This window comes from Anguilla anguilla, chromosome 16 (assembly GCF_013347855.1).
Source record: "Anguilla anguilla isolate fAngAng1 chromosome 16, fAngAng1.pri, whole genome shotgun sequence".
NCBI classification, from domain to species: Eukaryota; Metazoa; Chordata; class Actinopteri; order Anguilliformes; family Anguillidae; genus Anguilla; species Anguilla anguilla.
Genome location: NC_049216.1, coordinates 17,282,698 through 17,302,308, shown reverse-complemented (window position 1 = coordinate 17,302,308; position 19,611 = coordinate 17,282,698). Strand labels below are relative to the sequence as shown.

Here is a 19,611-nt window from a genome sequence, read left to right as displayed (position 1 = left end):
CAGAGGGGCTTACATTCTTTTGCATGCAGTCCATTTATAAAAGCTGCATGTTTACTGAAGCATTCATTCATCTGAAGTGTTTTGCTGAAGAGCATGATGGCTGTGCCCCTCCTGGGTATGGAACCTGCAACCTGTTTGATACCCAGGTCCCAGTCCCCTGAACATTATGCTACACTGCTTTCAGAGTGCCTGTTGGAGCCTGTGCTGCGTGCGTGCGTGTGTGTGCGCGCGGAAGTGAGAATGTGTGTGGTCTGTCTGGCTCACAGGCACACGGGTGGGCGTGTGTTTATATTTTCTGACAAACAGTAGGGTTACAATGTCTTGGTGTGGAGCATTTTTAATCTCTTTGTGTACTAGTGTGTTACATTGTGAATTTAAACAGTCCCACGTCTGAATGTGCGCTTTGTGTTTGTGTCGTGTTTTTGAGCTGTAAGCAGCGCTTCCCGGACAGAGGGTCATTCCCAGAGTGCCCTGGGGCGAGCGTCCGGAGCGTCCGGAGTCCTCTCAGTCTGCTGTAGCTCTGGGGCTGTGGTCAGTCTGCACTGGGGTGAGCGTCCGGAGTCCTCTCAGAGTCTGCTGTAGCTCTGGGGCTGTGGTCAGTCTGCACTGGGGCGAGCGTCCGGAGCGTCCGGAGCCCTCTCAGAGTCTGCTGTAGCTCTGGGGCTGTGGTCAGTCTGCAGTGGGGCGAGCGTCCGGAGCGTCCGGAGCCCTCTCAGAGTCTGCTGTAGCTCTGGGGCTGTGGTCAGTCTGCACTGGGGCGAGCGTCCGGAGCGTCCGGAGCCCTCTCAGAGTCTGCTGTAGCTCTGGGGCTGTGGTCAGTCTGCACTGGGGCGAGCGTCCGGAGCGTCCGGAGCCCTCTCAGAGTCTGCTGTAGCTCTGGGGCTGTGGTCAGTCTGCACTGGGGCGAGCGTCCGGAGCGTCCGGAGCCCTCTCAGAGTCTGCTGTAGCTCTGGGGCTGTGGTCAGTCTGCAGTGGGGCGAGCGTCCGGAGCGTCCGGAGCCCTCTCAGAGTCTGCTGTAGCTCTGGGGCTGTGGTCAGTCTGCACTGGGGCGAGCGTCCGGAGCGTCCGGAGCCCTCTCAGAGTCTGCTGTAGCTCTGGGGCTGTGGTCAGTCTGCACTGGGGCGAGCGTCCGGAGCGTCCGGAGCCCTCTCAGAGTCTGCTGTAGCTCTGGGGCTGTGGTCAGTCTGCACTGGGGCGAGCGTCCGGAGCGTCCGGAGCCCTCTCAGAGTCTGCTGTAGCTCTGGGGCTGTGGTCAGTCTGCACTGGGGCGAGCGTCCGGAGCGTCCGGAGCCCTCTCAGAGTCTGCTGTAGCTCTGGGGCTGTGGTCAGTCTGCACTGGGGCGAGCGTCCGGAGCGTCCGGAGCCCTCTCAGAGTCTGCTGTAGCTCTGGGGCTGTGGTCAGTCTGCACTGGGGCGAGCGTCCGGAGCGTCCGGAGCCCTCTCAGAGTCTGCTGTAGCTCTGGGGCTGTGGTCAGTCTGCACTGGGGCGAGCGTCCGGAGCGTCCGGAGCCCTCTCAGAGTCTGCTGTAGCTCTGGGGCTGTGGTCAGTCTGCACTGGGGCGAGCGTCCGGAGCGTCCGGAGCCCTCTCAGAGTCTGCTGTAGCTCTGGGGCTGTGGTCAGTCTGCACTGGGGCGAGCGTCCGGAGCGTCCGGAGCCCTCTCAGAGTCTGCTGTAGCTCTGGGGCTGTGGTCAGTCTGCACTGGGGCGAGCGTCCGGAGCGTCCGGAGCCCTCTCAGAGTCTGCTGTAGCTCTGGGGCTGTGGTCAGTCTGCACTGGGGCGAGCGTCCGGAGCGTCCGGAGCCCTCTCAGAGTCTGCTGTAGCTCTGGGGCTGTGGTCAGTCTGCAGTGGGGCGAGCGTCCGGAGCGAACGGAGCCCTCTCAGAGTCTGCTGTAGCTCTGGGGCTGTGGTCAGTCTGCACTGGGGCGAGCGTCCGGAGCGTCCGGAGCCCTCTCAGAGTCTGCTGTAGCTCTGGGGCTGTGGTCAGTCTGCACTGGGGCGAGCGTCCGGAGCGTCCGGAGCCCTCTCAGAGTCTGCTGTAGCTCTGGGGCTGTGGTCAGTCTGCAGTGGGGCGAGCGTCCGGAGCCCTCTCAGAGTCTGCTGTAGTCAAGGCTCAGAGCACAGGGGCCGTTCCTGGCAGCACAGTCTCTGCACATCGCTGTGTTCAGGCCCAGTTCAATGTTCTTATAGCTTTCTCAGACCCATTGTGTGCTGTGTATGGGCCCTTACACCGAGTCTGCCAGAGAGAGAGAGAGAAGTCCCTTCCCTGCTCCTGTACCACCTACAGGCCTGCTTGGGCATGGCCTCAGCTGCCAGTGTCTGGTGTGAGACAGTATTTAGCGTTGCGCTTTTTGTGCTTTCTGTTTCCTCTGAGGCGATGCAGAAATGTTTGCTTATCTCTGTTTCTGGTGGGGGGGGGGATGAATAAGCTGAAATGAGGCGGTTGCGTGTAATCAGCACGTTGATAATTACACACGTTCCACTCCTTAGTCCGAAACCTAATGGAAACATTGAATGTTTTTTAACGGCGGAAATTTCAGCGAAGCGACGAAGCCAAATGAATTTTAACTGTAGCGCACGGAGCGGCGTGGGATCACCCAGAGATTGGCGAGGATAAGCCAATTGAATTTGAGTCGTGTCTGCGCATAATGATTCGGGATTGGGCGCCCCTGTCCCCCGCCGCCTTCCCCGGCTCATCCGCGGCAGCGCCTAATGCATTCAAAATGAGAGGGAAGGAAACCGACCAATCCGGGGGCCCCTCTGCAGGCAAGCTGCAGAGCCGTCCTTCACGCGACTGCAGCCGCCACTGGAGCCGGCCCCCTCCTAACGACAGGCAGATTCAGCGGTCGATGGAAGGCGTTCGCTGAGCACGGTGCCGGTTTGACCGCGGCGGGTTTTCCGCGGTTCGTGTTCCTGATGAAGATGCTTTGTCAGCTCCAGCTTCTCCCACCATTTTGTTTCTTTTTGGCTCCGCCCCCCATCTGGCAACAGGCTGCGGAGCGTCAAATCACCCGAGGTACCCCGGGCTGTTGATCGCGGACTTGCATTAGCTCCTCTGAAGACTGCTCGGCGTAGTCAAACTCTGTGATTGGTGTCAGTGACACCATGTGACGGGCCCGCCCGTTTCGGGCTCGGCGAAGCCTCACCCCTCCCGTGGCTGTCAGCGCGTGGGCGGGGGGGAAAGTGATATTGTAATCCAAACGCGTCTGCGGAGCTGAATCTGCATAATAAAGGAAGCGCTGTGCCTGAGTGTGTCGCTCAAACTCTCTGTTTCCACACTCAAACGCGCTCCGCACCTCCGCACCTCCACACCTCCGCCTCGCTCCTTCAGCGGGAGGGAGACGAGGATGACGAGGTGGTTCTGCCGGGGCGAAGCCGCGGTGGCTTTCATCTTCCCCGCCGGGGCGGGGGGTGTCCGAAAGGGCGCTCCGGTGTCGCGCAGACAGGCCCGGGTTCCGGAGGCCCGGACGTGGTCCGCAGAGCCTTTTAACTGGAATGAGAGCCGGCCCCTTTTGAAGTGCGCGTCTGCGCGCCGTCGCATCTCCCAGGCCCCGGAGGGGAGAGCGGCACGGCTTCAAACGCAGCCTCGCCGGCAGAGGGGCGGGGGCGGGGGAGACGAGCACCTCCAGCGCACCTGAAAGCGCCTGAAAGCGAGCTCGTCTGCCTGATTGACGCACTTCAGCTCGATTCTGCTTTCAGTAAAGTGTGGAAAAACTGGAGCTGCTTCTGCAGTCTGCATCCTGGCACATTTTCGCTCTTCCGACCCCAAGTTTCTGAGACGCTCCTTTTCTCCCTTGGTGCAGAAACCTGAACCCATCGAATGAGATGCTAGGGCAGTCGAAATGGCAAAGTTTCTTTTTCCTCGTTTGTCTTTTTGAAGGGCAAAACTTATTTTATAATGAATTTTCTCCCCTAATTGACATTCGAGGGATGTTTTATGCGGATGCAATTTTCTTCTAAGTGTCCTTGGGCAAATAGCCTCAGAATCTGTTTTCCATCTGACAGGCAGGTGGAGTTTAACTGAAAGTGAAAGGGAGGAAAGGAATGAAAATGTAGCAGATCGTGTCCACTTCTCATTACAGGAAGCAAAACAACGCTGTGTCTTGATGAGAAGTTGTTTCCAATAAAGATGCTCTCTTCCCTGGTTTCATCAGCCGGCTGACAGGAAGGCGAGCTTCATTCCCTCTGCATCATTGTTCAGATGTGTCCTCTATTTTTGGCCTCTCGTTTAATTTCCCACAGTGCCCTTTGGCCCCAGCCTTTGTACTGAGGCTGATCTGGATTGGAGTTAACTCCGCCTGCCTCTCTCACTGTGCGATTTTAAGAGATGTTGATCAAACCTCCATTACGGAGGGGTTATATGTGTTAACCTCACAGCGTAACTTGCTGTATGTTGAGCCCCCCCCGTGTTAAGCTCCCAATTTCTTGTGGTTGAGAGTCCTGCCGGCGGTGTAATGTGTTAGCGAGCGCGACCCGCGGGCTCCCTCGGATAAGGGAAGGGCTCTGGGCCGTCTGAGTGGCGGAGGCTGTGTTTTGGCAGCGTGAGAATAGTTTCCAGACCCACTTTGTGATTACATTTCCTTTGCTGTCAGCAATTCAGAGATTTCCTCCACCAACGGCGGTGCGGCCGCCATCTTACCCCTCTGCTCTCAGTGCGACAGCCACCTTCCCCCTGCTTTCAGCGCGACAGCCACCTTCCCCCTGCTTTCAGTGCGACAGCCACCTTCCCCCTGCTTTCAGTGCGACAGCCACCTTCCCCCTGCTCTCAGTGCGACAGCCACCTTCCCCCTGCTTTCAGCGCGGCCGCCACCTTCCCCCTGCTTTCAGTGCGACAGCCACCTTCCCCCTGCTTTCAGTGCGACAGCCACCTTCCCCCTGCTTTCCGTGCGACAGCCACCTTCCCCCTGCTTTCAGTGCGACAGCCACCTTCCCCCTGCTTTCAGTGCGACAGCCACCTTCCCCCTGCTTTCAGTGCGACAGCCACCTTCCCCCTGCTTTCAGTGCGTCCGCCACCTTCCCCCTGCTCTCAGTGCGACAGCCACCTTCCCCCTGCTTTCAGTGCGGCCGCCACCTTCCCCCTGCTATCAGTGCGACAGCCACCTTCCCCCTGCTTTCAGTGCGACAGCCACCTTCCCCCTCCTTTCAGTGCGTCCGCCACCTTCCCCCTGCTTTCAGTGAGGCCGCCACCTTCCCCCTCCTTTCAGTGCGACAGCCACCTTCCCCCTGCTTTCAGTGCGACAGCCACCTTCCCCCTGCTTTCAGTGCGACAGCCACCTTCCCCCTGCTTTCAGTGCGGCCGCCACCTTCCCCCTGCTCTCAGTGCGACAGCCACCTTCCCCCTGCTTTCAGTGCGACAGCCACCTTCCCCCTCCTTTCAGGAAGGGTGGCGTGGCAGCTGCCTGGGCTCAGTTGGGTCCGCTCTACTCCCCACCTCGCTCACTACCGGCTCCCGCACAATAGAGGCTCTTGTGTGGCCGCGCGCTGGAAGGCTTTAACGTCCACGTGCGTGGTTTGTGTTTCACACGGTTTTGCCTCACGGAGGTACAAGTTCACAACCTTCACCCTGCCAGCCTTTAAAAGAACGGTACGACCGGACAAGCACAAAGCCGGTATTTACCGGTTTTCAGCCAGGCGCTGAGGCACGTCTGAGCGCTGGCCACTCCGGTGGGCTCGGGGAGCTTTGCTTCTCTGACCCTCTCAGCGCTCCTGCAGAGCGCAGGCCGCCCCTGTGCCACAGCGCTCCTGCTGCGCGCTAGCACAGCCGAGCTCACTGTACACAGCTGAGCGGCAGGCCGTTTCCCTGAGATCTCCATCTAACAGCAGCCAGATGTGAAAGGCCTTTGTGTGAAAGCTGAGGTTTTCTTTCTTCTTTTTTCTTTTTTTGGAGGGAGGGGGTTGGGTGGGGTAGGGTATGGACTCTATACAGACTGAAGGAGCTTTATGGAGCCATGCCTACACATCTGCAGAAAGAAAGGTGGAAGTACACACAGGCCTGGGGGGGGAGTGGGGAGGGGGGGTCTCAATGCTCTCCTGTGACAGAACCTTCACATTGAGGAATACACAGCACAGGCCTGGTATTAGAGAAATAGCAGTATGTGGAGCGCTTTTTCTCCTGTGAGAGATGGGTTGGAAATGGAGGTAAGAGGGGGGCGGTCTTGTGAAATTTGGTGTGGTATTTTTATTTTTTTCCCCCCCTCCAGAAGTGACTCTTCTGTCTCTCAGACTGACTGCAGGATGTGTTTTAGGAGCTCCTTGAGTGCCCTCAGCAAGTCCCCAAAGCAACACAATCGCAGAACTGCGCCTTGTTCAGAAAAAACATTTGAGTTCCCTGTGTTTTCTCATTTATTTGGGGTTGATATTTTTATCTCCATCTATTTTTAACAAATTGGTCTAATGAGTTTTTCTTTTTGTTTTTACTGCTGGCAGATGAAATATTTTGAACAAAGCGCAGTTTAATTGTATCTGCTGCCCTGTGACAGGGAGGCTCATTTGCATCTCTGTTATTGCTGTCATTCAGGTTTGGCCTCTGACTTTTGTCACGCAGAGCTAATGAACCAGGACGGTACCGTTGCTATGTGACAACATTCCTCTTTTTTTCACTGCCAACTATGGGGGTGGGGGGGGGGTGCATGTGACTGGTAAATAAAACTGGGAATAGAACAAGCCTCTGATGCCATTTCCATATGAAATAAAGTCTTTTACAGACCTGTCAAAACCTGCTTGGACCTGATTAAATTGAATCCGTTGTGTGGCAGAAGCGTTAAATTGAAGGCTGGCATGTTGGGGGGGGGTTGGGAGACGCGTTCGTGGGGTTGAGTGGAGCTGAAAGTGCTTCCTGGCATCCGTCCGCCGCCCTGAACTCTCGGTGCAAGGGCCCCTGGGAGGGAGCGGGCCTCCTCTCCGTGCGCCGCGCAGTGATTGGCTGGCTGGCGGAGGTGTCAGCAGGGCTGTCGGGGTGGAGCTGTAGTCAGGGCGCGGAGATAAGGGGTGATGGAGGCTGATAGAGAGAGAGCCGCGCGGGCTCCTACACCCCTGTTATCAGCGCGGGCTGGGGCATGCTGGGAGATGTGCAAGGGGGAGGAGGCAGACGAGAGACTTCGCTTTTTTTCAGTATATAGCTTTCTGCCTCCCGCCAGGAGTCCATCCACACATCACCAACCCCCCCCCACTTCTCTTTTTGGAAGCTAACTCACCATGCATTGCATTGACTGCAGCCGTGTTCTCACTTTCTGAATGTTCTCATCTGTCTTGCTAGTTAGCTACATAAATGGGAACATCAATAAAATTGTGTTCTCACGCAAACCTGGAACCACAATTGACATAAGATTCATAAAGCTGACATTCATATAAAAGCATAAATCATGGCATTGCAAACCATAAAAAGACATGAACTAAAAGTGGGAAGTTTCTGAAAGTGAAGCTTTGCTGCTGTAAAAGCTGTTTTGACACACAGGAGTCAGCACAATGAATGCCCTTTCGTTTCTTAAGGAGGCATACAGCAGAACCATTCCTCTGATGTCATCAATAGACATCAAACAACGTGGCTGCAAGCTGTTTTTGTTTTGGCTTATTTTGCCCTGAACATGTGTTCTTGCAGTTTTAATGGCTGGGGTGTCTTACATTGCCATTTATCGTTTTAAAAAATCACTGAAACTTACTAAAACAGTTCCACTTTAAGTGTGAGATTTGATGTTGGCGCCAAGTTTGCGTTTGTAATAGGCTCACCCTGCGCACACGAATCTGGCTCTTGTTGCTAACGGCTACAGGCCTGCCGTGTTTCGGGAGTGGAGCTCTGAGGGAGGGAGCACTTCCTGTCTCATATGGAATTACAGGAGCTGGTTTCAGCCCCATTGTCCTCAGGGCTGTCTCTCCGGGACCCGGCTTCGATTTCGCACATCACCAGATAGCGTGAATTGGGCTGTCAGTGTCCCTCCAGAGCAAATGGAAAAGGACTTCTGAAGTGCGTTATGCAGCCACGCCGTCTGAGCTCACGGTCAAACTGACTGTTTGAATCCCGTGAGGATGTCGTGTGCAGTGCAGGTTGGGTAAAAGCAACCGATTTGATTGCGCATTGGTTCTAATTTTTATTTCGTTAAATTTTTGTTTTTATTCTCCTCTGAAGTGCCTTCTGTGTGGGATCAGATGCCTTTTCATAATTTTCGCTGCCTGTGCTTTTTGAAAATTTCACCCGGCGGCCCAGACCTTAAATAAAAAAAAAAAATAAAAATGAATTGAAAAAATCATTGTGAATTATTTATCAATTTATTTTCAGAATAAATAAATAGATTAAAAGGTGAAATGTATAAATACATTAGGATGTTTTCTGTATTTTATTTCTTTATGAAATTTTTTTTCCCTCCAACTTTAGGGCAGATAATGTAGAGCGGCCTTCAGAAGAGACATCATGATAATTGCATATTTGCATGCATTAGCATTTTAGCATGCATTAGCGTGTTCATGAGAGGTGGTCGCAGAAAAGATTTACTCGAATTTGAAATGTTTGTGAGCCTCACTGGTACACTTCCTCAGCGGGCTGTCTTATTAAAGAACACAAATCTGCCCTAAACTCTCAGCTTAAAATGCATCAGGATCTCGTCAACACAACACAGCCATTAAACTGATTGGCAAGCATGATGATTAGCCTTTTCAAAATCCTCAATAAATGAACTGTACATATTCCCATTTCTTTCCATTTTCAGCATACTTAATCAAGCTCTTCTTCTGTTAGCCAGTGGGATCTGACACTACCTGCAGGGATTGTGACTGACAGCACCCATTAACATGTTAGCAAATGCCATGGACTAAATGAAGAAATAAATAGTTGGAGAAATAAATAATTGAAAAAAATGTAATTACGTTTAATTTAATTTTGGCGGATTTGGTACATCGCGTTATTGCTTTTTTTTTGTCCGTTTCTCCTGTTCGGTTTTTCTGTGTGTATGTTTCTCCTCTGTGCTCCACCACTCACTGTCTCTCTCTCTTTGTGTCTCTCTTTGTCTGAGTCTGACTGCATCTTGCTGTGCTCCTTTCTTTCTCTCGTGCTCTTATCTCATTCCGCTGTCCTCTTTTTCCCCTCTACCTCTTCCTCCCTTCACCCCCCCTTTTCCATTTTCCTCCCCCTCCTCCCCCGTATGGCAGTGAATACCTGTGTTTCGCTGCCGTTCCTTCCCCAGATAGTGCAGTCACACTTCATTTTCGACTCATCAGCACATAAATCTGTTTGTAGGGGTTTTTTTTTCGTCTCTCCCTCCCCCATCCGTGAATGTGTAATGCAGTACTTGCTGAAAGGCGTGGTGTGTGTTCCTAACCATCCTTAATAAGTGTGGTGTGAGCTGGGTGTAGAGCAGGCTGCGGCCTGAGGGGGCGGTGGCCAATAGGCTCTTCCTGTCTCGCCGATGCGATCGGTCTCAGTGACACGGGTCAGTCTCCATGGCGATGTGCACAGCCCCTTTACAGGAAGTGAGGTCGGACTGGCCACCAGGTGATGGCGGTGCGCGTACGGATAGGCTGCGTACGAACCGGAGCGCCGGGGTCTACCGGCCGCTTCCTGTGTTTGTCCGGCTGGTCTGTGGGGTGGGACAGTCCACCCCTGTACACGCGCAGCTCAATCACCCCCTAATCTCTCGCCAGGGCTGTCCCACTTAGCAGCCCCCCCACACCGGTCCCTGCGATCATTTTCATATAAATGTGTTACTCGGCGTGCAGGTTCCCGCCCCCCCCCCCCTCTCTTTTCCTCCCTCCCGCCCCCCCGCTCATGTGTTAACATCTTCTCAATCGTGGCGGAGTTGTCGGGTGCAGCCGGCGCCTTGGTGGAGGTGACAGATAGGATCTGCAGATGCACAGGCCTCCTGATAAGAGGCAGGCAGCCTCGCGGCAGGCAGTGACAGGAGAGGGGGAAGTTTGGCCGCGGGGGGTGGGGTTGGGGGGTGGTGGGGGTCGGGATTGCGATCGGTTATTCCTCTTCACACTTCGCTCAGCCCATCCATCATCCGCAGGGCCGCGCGGCGCGTTGGTTTGTCTGGCCGCCTGTTGCAGCAGCGGGGCAGCGCTCCGTAAAGAGAAGGTGTTGATAAAAAGGCGAGGGGGGGGGGGGTATGGGGGGGTGGGACATGCTCCACAATGGCCCCGGTCTGCGTCTGTGGGGCTTTGTCTTGTGTGGCGACCGGAGCGTCGGTGATTGACAGGCGGTCTCGCTGGCCGACCCCGCTGGCTGCCCAAGTGTTCCCTGTTGTGCGTTGCCAAGGAGCCCCCATAAAGCCCCCCCCCCCATCCCCCTTCCCCCCGGCCTGATAACGGGATACCGGGTCCTGTGAGCACTTGTTATCAGTGCCCCCTGCAATGCAGTCGCACGGTTCCCGTGGCGATGCCGTCTCCCCTGGCAACGACCTCCGAGGAAGGTCAGAGCACGAAACGGGCGAAGAACAAGCCAAGTTCCGCGGGGTAAAATAAGAACTGTTTAACTCGGTTAAACTTAATGCAATTAGCATTGTTTCACTGTAAACTCGATTACCCATAATGAAAATGCCACTTCCAAAGTGGTGGGTGGGTGGCTGGGTCGGGTGCAGTTAGAAGGTTGGGGAGTTGACTGGTTACCGTTGTGTGTGCCTCAGCCCCCAGCTCTTACTCGCTTCGTTAAAGAAAGGGTACTGAAAATGCATCGCTGATTTATAACCGTGGTGCTTATACGAGGATGGAATATTGTGTCCATCAATAAACCAGTCTGCAGTATATTGCCTGGTTGATTAGACACTATATCACATCGGAGAAAAGTTTGATCTAGCACTGATCTCACCTGATATCACTCTGGCACAGTGGACACATAGGAGGTAATCTAATTTAACCTGCGGCATTTCTGCTGAGGTATAGATACGTTCATGTTGCAGGCAAACCATATTTAAACTAAAAATTCTCATCTTGTGGATCTTGTCACGATGCAGCGTTTACATCATTTCTGAATGTACAACAGCTATTGTTCTCTCTCTTATGTTTGTGTATGCATATGTGTTTATATCCAGTTATACACATAAATACAGTTTGTAAATGTTTAGTACAGTGTTTTCTTCTGAGGGAGAGGCTGTTTGTTGGTAACTTGTTCAACCCGCCCTTGCATGTTTCTGATTTAATTCAGTCCATATGAACCCAGAGAAAGCCTCAAATAGGGCGGAAGAAAACCCATCCAAATAAAATGGAGAGCCTCTCTTCCCCAGCCTGAGTGAGATGTTTTTAAAGGACTTTCCACTCGTCAGCTGTTTGCCGAGGGCCCGCTCTCGAGATGTCTGGAACCCCGGGAAGCCATTTGCATAAAGCTGGTTTTATTCTGTTTGTTGTAAAGGGTGTTTTTGACAAAACAGCGAGTGGTTAATTGACCATTTCAAAATCTATTTGCCTTTGCTCTGTAATTTAGTTTTCATGATTTTTCGCGAAACGCCTTCTCGTGAACGTTGGCACATGCGTTCCGGGTCCTACGGTTTCTCTGGCAACCGGCCCGCAGCGTTTCGCATTCGCGTTTCGCGTTCCCGTCCGTAAACAATGGTGCCGTCGTGCTCCCCGCTGGGGGCCCTCCTCTGTGCCCCCGGGAAGCGCCCGTCCGCCCGTCCGTCAAAGGAGTGAAGATTGATATTACCCAGCTCATCTGCCGGGCCGCTGGGGAGGCCAGATTGATATTACAATGCCCAACTGCCAGTCGCACGGCCTTATCTGTCTCTGCTTTGTCTAGATGGATTGCACGTAATTTAGTTTTGATTTGTTTTCTGGGAGCGGTGCTGTGGCACCGTGGAATGAGTGGAACTCTGAGGGGTAAATTAAACGTTCCCCCGCCCCCTCCCCTCCGCAGCTCGCAGAACAAACACGCCCCCCCCCCTTCCTCCCCACCCCTCGAGGGAGGTTGAATTGCGCTGTGCTGGAAATGTATTTTGGTGAATTTCCGCACGTTTCGCGTGATCTTGCTGTGTGCTCTCCTTGTGAACAGACAGGAGCAGGGCTCTGTTTCCAGGTACTGTGAGGGACACCTCTGGACAGGGCCCCATTTTCAGGCACTGTGAGGGGAACCTCGGAGCAGGGGGCCTTGGTGCTCAGTGTGTCCTCCATCTCGACCCGAATCTGCTGCAACGAGGAAGAAAGGAATGAGGAACGAGGAACACTCCATCCTGCATTGCTTTCCGACTTGAGACTTTGCTTATTTTTCATTCCTTGTAAAGTTCCGGAGCCTTTTTTTTCTCTTGTGTATTTATTTAACTCCTGGACACGGGGCTGCCTCAGGTTTGAGTTTAGATGGGAAACACCCATGAGTTCCTCTGGCACCCTTGTGTTCCTGTACTCTCTCTGTGTAACAGTGAGAGACCTTACATGCTGCCTGATGTCATGTCATGTCTGTGTGCAGTACTATACCTGTGCCATGTTATGTGTATTTTTACACTGAGGGGCTGGGTGGTCTTGTGGCCTGAGCGCTGGGCTCTGGCCCTGAAGGTCATAGGTTTCCATCCACAGTGAGAGGCTCCTGTTGCACCCATAGTTTAGGTTCTGTACCTCTATAGCCAACCCTCCTCTTTTATTGCATTCAACTGTGCGCTTCCCCCTTTGAGTGCAGTTACTCCTGCCTCCCAACAGAGGGCGATGGTTTAGCCATGAAAGGGTAAGGAGAGCCTCGTATGCAAGCACAGTGTGTCACCCACCGCCTTGTGTTCTATTTTACTTTAAACCACTAGCGCACCCAGAGCTGGGGAAGGGTTGCTATGTTGGTACAGTACCGTAAAGACGGTAATTAGTTGAGTCAGATGTTATGAGTGTGACCTGGAAAAGCTGTGTGCAGGCCCCGCGGCTCTCCGGGACCAAAGCGGAGCAGCCCTGGAGCTTTGACCACACTGTTTTTATTGTACTTTTATTTGGATGTTTTGGAAGCACTTCCCCCTCCCCCGGGGCCGGTTTCACAGGCTTAGCTCTAGAGCTAAATAAATAGCCCTTGATCACTTAATTTCTCCGGAGAGGAAGATCTAATCAGTTGCCTGAAATGCTGCTTGTGATGGTTGCAACGCGTCAGGGTGGCATCGCCGATAAGGAACTTGGCTTGCCACCAGAACGTTTGAAGTTGACCTCCTATCTTGCGCGTAAGCAAGTCAGGAACCTGAATTGATTCAGTAGGGTTTCCTCCATATAAAGGGATAGAACATTATAAAAAGGGTTCCGTAGGTGAGTGGTTCTCCTGAGCAAAAAAAATGAGGGTGATGTAAATGTAATGACGGATTGATTGTTAAATGGCTAATATGTTTTTCTTACATGACGTTCACACGGTCGTTAGCTGATTAGCTGCCCATGTGAACATGGGAAAATGGTGTCCTCCCCCCTCTATTTGCATTTCCTAGAAGACTGAAGGAATCAATATGGTGTGTGTAATTTATAGCACCGCCATTATGTGCCATATATCTTGCTGCAGACTAACTGCTATGTTCTACATGCTCGGTGGTCATTGGCATGCACCGCTACTCCAGAATGGGGCTGTTTATTGGTCCGTCTCATTAAAGCCAGAGGAGAGCAGGCGGGTCACTGCATCTGCGCCCCGTTTCTGGGTTTCGTCACATTTGGTCGACCCCCTGCTCAGGCGTATCGTGGAGAGACACGCCCAAACTGTTTATTAATCATGAGTGCAGCAGCTGCAAGCCTCTCCACACCTACGGAGAGCATTAATATCCAGCTTGTGAGGATGACACGGGTGGAATTTGTGATTAAGCCCACCCTCCTTCCAAGGCGTAGGCTTGTTACGGCCGTCTGTCAGGCGAGCAGGACCCGGCCTCCTGTGTGCGATGTCGCGTGTCTAAGAGGTCGTGCTCATGTTGTTGCATGGGTGTCGGCATCTTTTCCCTGCCGACAAGACAGAACTGGCGGATAAGACTCCCCTTTATTAACTTCCAATATGGCGAAGCATGCAAAAACTATCATCCCAGTGACTTTGCCCCAATAACAGTGTTTGCAATGTGTGTAATGTTCCACTGGAATATTCAAAAATTCCCTTTGTTTCCAAATATCCCAGTGCCGTATTCTGTATATGCCATTTCAGATGAGCTTAGATGTTCAGTCAATATTCCAGCTAATTTAGGGATGATGGTCTCAGGCATGCCTTCGTGCTTTGTATACTGCATGTTAGCAGTATTTGTGGTTGGTATTTGTTTGGATTCTCATTTTTACATGGCTCACGCATGTGAAATGTTGCCTCCAAAGTAATTGTGGTTTATATCCATGTTCAGTGAATTTCATCCAGCTTCCATTTTCTGTTATTTGCTCAAGAACCGTAGGTGTGAGTAAAAGGGAAAAAAAACAGCTCATCCAGGTTGTCTTTCTCATAAACTATTTAGCAGTGAATGTAACAGTCATTAAATATGCACAGCACGGGAAAGCTGACATGGTGTCATTGTGAAGCTGGCTTTAAAGTGAACTGGGCCATGTCATGACTTTATTAGCTCCCGCAGATGACCTAAATCTTCCCACTAATGGAGGGAGAATGGCCTTTTCTGATTGGGTGAAATAAGTATGAATATGGCCTCATTTGGGGTGGAGGCAGGCTTGGGCTGTGATGTGTTTCGGAAGGGCCTGGAAACGAGAGGCAGGCTCTGGTTTTGAGAGGCTGGTGTCGCCCCCTGCAGAGCCTGGCTTTAACGTGCAGAGGGCCCGTGTGGCGCCCTGTGGTTGGCCAGTCCGCCGGTGTTGGGCCGGGGCATTCGCCGAGGCAGATTTATGTTCTCATACCGATGCTTAACAGCCCCTGTAACTCCTGGCTGGCAGAGTTATGACACTTGGGAATCTGCACTAAAAACTACAGCAGAACAGTGTGATGGAAAGGCTATCGGGCCCATAAATATTCCAGAAGTTTTAAGAGTTTCCCTGTCTTGTTCTCTGCTTTCCCATTAAAGCCCTCTCTGGCACACCCACATAGAGAGATCGGCAGTAACCGAGTGGGCTCTCTGCAGGGGAGGAGAGACCCGTCCACCCCAGAAAACCCCCCCAGTTTCTGCCAGCTGCCCCCTTTTCAAAAGATTATATTAGAACACTAACAGAAATGTTGGGACCAGAGTCTGTTAGAGACTACTAAGAAAATGGAGAAATGGGTTGGAGTTGTGTCACAATGTACCGAGCTGCATATACAACCACAACCATACCCATAATTACTTGGTGCAAGAGCACAGAGGCTGGTCATCTTCGGGTCCTCCGCTCTGGCTTGCAGTTCTCATTGCTCATATTGAGTAGCCCCTCTCCGCTCTCTCCCGTGCCCCTTATAACTTGCATTGGCTTGGCTGCATTGCTTTTTACTGCAGCTTGCTTGTAACTGAGGTTCCTGATTCCAGTGGACAGGAGCGAATTCCTAGTTGTCCACGGTGATGGTGACCGTCAGGTGTTTGTCTAATGAGCTCTGATTGTTCTGTCGATGCGTTCGAGCCTGAGACCCCGGAAGGGACCGTGCAGAAGTGTGGGAGGGGTCGCTGGCCGCTGGGTGAAGCCCTGGCCCCAGCGAGAGGGCCGCGCTCTCCTGTCTGAGTTGCTGCTCCCCTGCTGTAAATCGCCAGGGAGACGTGGTGCTTCGTGCAGAACTCGGGCTCATTACTCCGTAACAGGAGCGAATGAACAGCCTATTTCTTCTCAGGAGGTACTTCAGAAGAAGTGGTGTGTTTTTTCTCGCCTTTTTTTGAGCAATGTTCCACCTTTCCAAAAGAAACTCAGCCTGCACTTAGGTGAAAGAATAGATGGAATAACCTTTTGAAAATGTTTGCATTTCTCTGAAGGGCCGGAGATGTGGAATTTTATTCGGAGATTAGAAAAGGCTGCAGTGCGCTCCGCCTGGCCCCGCTCAGCGTTTTAATTACAGAGGGCTGAGGAGGCGGATAATGCGGGCTCTGTTAGCAGCAGCCCAGGTGATGTTATCTCCACCGTTCGGGGTATGAGGAGTGGGGCCAGGGGTCGTGGTTTTCCTGGAGATGTGACTGGCGCTGTGAAGCAGGTTTGAGCCCCTGGGGGTCAGGGCAGAGGTGGTGCCAGTCGCTGTGCATGCTTTCAGCTGCTGATGGGATCATACTGTGTATCCTCCCTTGTGCTCTGACCCCCTCACTGCTTAGGATATGGGTGTTGTAGTGCAGGGGTGCTGGGTATTGTAGTGCAGGGGTGCTGGGTATTGTAGTGCCAGAGTGATGGGTATTGTAGTGCATGGGTGCTGGGTAATGTGTAGTACAGGGGCGATGGGTTGTAGTGCAGGGGTGCTGGGTATATTATCAGTTCTCTCCGCGCTGTGCAGACACACAGCTGCAGCTCAGTTCTCTCAGCACTGTGCAGACACACAGCTGCAGCTCAGTTCCCTCAGCGCTGTGCAGACACACAGCTGCAGCTCAGTTCCCTCAGCGCTGTGCAGACACACAGCTGCAGCTCAGTTCTCTCCGCGCTGTGCAGACACACAGCTGCAGCTCAGTTCTCTCCGCGCTGTGCAGACACACAGCTGCAGCTCAGTTCCCTCAGCGCTGTGCAGACACACAGCTGCAGCTCAGTTCTGTCAGCGCTGTGCAGACACACAGCTGCAGCTCAGTTCTCTCAGCACTGTGCAGACACACAGCTGCAGCTCAGTTCTCTCAGCGCTGTGCAGACACACAGCTGCAGCTCAGTTCTGTCAGCGCTGTGCAGACACACAGCTGCAGCTCAGTTCTCTCAGCACTGTGCAGACACACAGCTGCAGCTCAGTTCTCTCAGTGCTGTGCAGACACACAGCTGCAGCTCAGTTCTCTCCGCGCTGTGCAGACACACAGCTGCAGCTCAGTTCTCTCAGCGCTGTGCAGACACACAGCTGCAGCTCAGTTCTGTCAGCGCTGTGCAGACACACAGCTGCAGCTCCAGGCCTCGGTCAGCCAGGTGATGAAAATTGAGCGAATGCCCCCTGCAACCCCCCCCCCCCCCCCCCCCACCGCCATTCGCACTGCATTTAATTACGTCCCCAAGTCCCTTCCTCACTGGCCCCAGCACTGCAGCAGGTTTTACTGCCCGCCATTGGACTCTCTCAGCTGGAGGCCCCTCGTATCGCAGGCAATGCACCAAACTTCCTATTGAAATAATTTGACCGAGCTCCATTTGTGCATTTCAAAATTACCAATGACCCCCCCCCCCCACACAGAACTGGCTCCGCTACACTCTGCAGTAACCTACACGCTATGCAGCTGAAACACTTTTATTACTTTTTACAGATGAGCTAGGAGTGGGGCAGTTCTGGGGGCCGGTGTAGTTTTTCTTGGCTGTGCGGTCATTAGTTATAGGTTTACTTTTGAGAGTCCCCCCCCCTTCCCCCCATGTTTCTGCTCCCTGTGTGTCGGGGGGGGTGATGAGGGGGTGGGGGGGGGCGCATTAGATCCTCTGCCCGGAGAAAGTCTCGAGTGTGGCTTATCCCACAGCCGCCATTGCTCACCCCTTGGAGGGGTGTTTATCAGATCCAACTGCGAGAGAGAGAGAGAGAGAGAGAAAGACCTAAGTCTGTATGAGAAAAAAAACTGAACACCATCACATTGACACTTGAAAAAAAAATTCTTTTTTTTTTTTTTTTTAGATGTCTTGAAACTAAGTTTTCAAGTGTCTGTGTGACGGTGTTCACTTTTTTTTTCTTTTCTTATCAGAAACAAAAGACCCAGTTTTTCTGGCTAGGAACTGCAAAAATGTGTCATCAAAGCAACTGTTACCAGCGGTGAGCCGGTAATTACTGTGGGATGAAAGCCGAAGCAGCCTATGGATTTAGCTTTAATTAGTGTTGATGCGCGCGTGCTGCACAGATATGCTCGCTTCTAGGGCTGAACCGTGTGCTATTAGTGCGCTCACTGGTGTCTGTACCTGTCTGTTAAAGGCACTGTGTCTGTTCCTGTGTCTGTTAAAGGCACTGTGCCTCTTGCTCTGTCTGTTCCTGTGTCAGACAGTGACCTGACGGCAGGTCTTTGGGTAGCGCCCTCATGTGGCCGTGAGATGCGACGCTTTGTGAAACCTTCATGACATGGGAGAGTGTTATCATATGCTCCCCGCTGTGAAGCAATCATTGTTTTTCTTTCTTCTGTGGCGAGCGAATGATTTTGATTAGTTCAGGCACGTCAGCCAGTTACCTCTCATTGTATCTACATGAATTTTGCTTGTAGGCATGTGAATTCCCCCTTGGGGATTAATAAAGTGTAATAAATTCTGCTAAGTTAAATCCAATAGGTCTGTGCATTATGGGCCTTGTGAACCCTGACCCCCCCTCCACCCTCCCAGTGCGCCCGGGCCTCATCCCCTCTCTGCGCCCCTCTCTCCCCCAGGCCTGCCGCGGTTCTCCAGCCAGCCGGAGGCGTCGTCGGTGCGCCAGGGCGACAGCGTGGTGATGGCGTGCGATGTGAACCCAGACCTGGCGCCTTTCGCCCGCTGGGAGCGCAACAAGGAGCCCCTGGGCCTGGGCCGGCGGCTGGTGCAGCTGCCCGGCGGCGGCCTGCTGGTGAGCAACGCCTCGGAGGCCGACGCCGGCCCCTACCGCTGCGTGCTGGAGAGCCTGGGCCCCGTCAAGACCAGCGAGGAGGCCGAGCTGCAGGTCCTGCAAGGTACGGTCCACACGGGGGGGTCGGGGGGGGGGCTCTACCGCTCAGACTCGGTTTAAACACGGTCGGAATGTACTGCTTCTGAGCCGTTCCTGATCTTTCTGGAAGCAGGGTGATGCTTCACAAGCTTCACAATCTGAGAGCACCGATAAGCTTCCTTTAGAACCTGACTCGCTCTGACTGCTATTCTCATGTCTGTTATTCACTGTATCTGTCGTAGAAAAGTGGTGGCGTGCCTCTTTTGGTGATGCACTCATGTCTGCCCCCTTAACGTTATTTTCTTATACACCAGTGCTAAACTAATATGAATCTAAATTCAGTTGATGGGGTTCATTTGGAATACCTCTGACACTGGCCTCTTACTTACGGTGTTCATCACATTAAGCTGGGCTGGTCTGCAGACATTTTAAGAAGCTGAAGACTAGTTTCACAGTCCGTCCTTTCCGTGAATGCGGGCTTGAAAGATTTAGCTGTGTCCCGGCTGGCAGGAGCTCCCACGCTGAGCGAAGTAGCGCACTGGGGGCGTCGAGTGTGTAAGTTATCTCGGACAGGTCCGTGAATCACTCCTGGAGTAGTCCGCAGAATTCTGTTGTGTCAGGAACTCTTTTATTTACAGAAGCCGTTAAGCTCTCAGTTTGGGAGTGAGGTCATAAATGACGAGTTTAACTTCAGCCTCTCCGTATCTATCTCCTGTAGAGACATTGAGAGGGCAGAATGTGTTTGTTCATTTCCTCTCTGTGCCAGCGTTGCTGCCAGCACCAGGATTTTCTGCCCGTTGTTAAAGAAATTTGATGAGGAGCAGAGGAAAAACTGACACTTTTTGGCAGCAGTAGTACAGGATGTGAGATATGAGGGTGAGAATGGCTCCCTTTCAGCTTCTCGGTGTAATGACCTCTCTAATCCAGCGGGGGTGCTGTGGTGAGAATTTGGCAGCGTCAGCTCCCATAATGGGGCCTTGGATGTTTCATTTATAGAAAGCCAGACTCGGTTCTGCACAGTGGAGCTGTGAGCTGTGAAACAGGATCCTGTTGTTTTTTCGCCC

At 52.8% G+C, this 19,611-nt stretch overlaps 1 protein-coding gene across 8 annotated transcripts in view; it reads left to right on the top strand.

Moving 5' to 3' along the window:
- LOC118215229 (neogenin) overlaps nucleotides 1-19,611 on the top strand; it is a 163,077-nt gene that overhangs the window by 70,821 nt on the left and 72,645 nt on the right. For all 8 annotated transcript variants that reach the window (XM_035395785.1, XM_035395784.1, XM_035395786.1 and 5 more), the window contains exon 3: nucleotides 18,297-18,572. In XM_035395785.1, coding sequence (XP_035251676.1) covers nucleotides 18,297-18,572 — 276 coding nt within the window. The remainder of the gene's footprint in view (nucleotides 1-18,296; nucleotides 18,573-19,611) is intronic.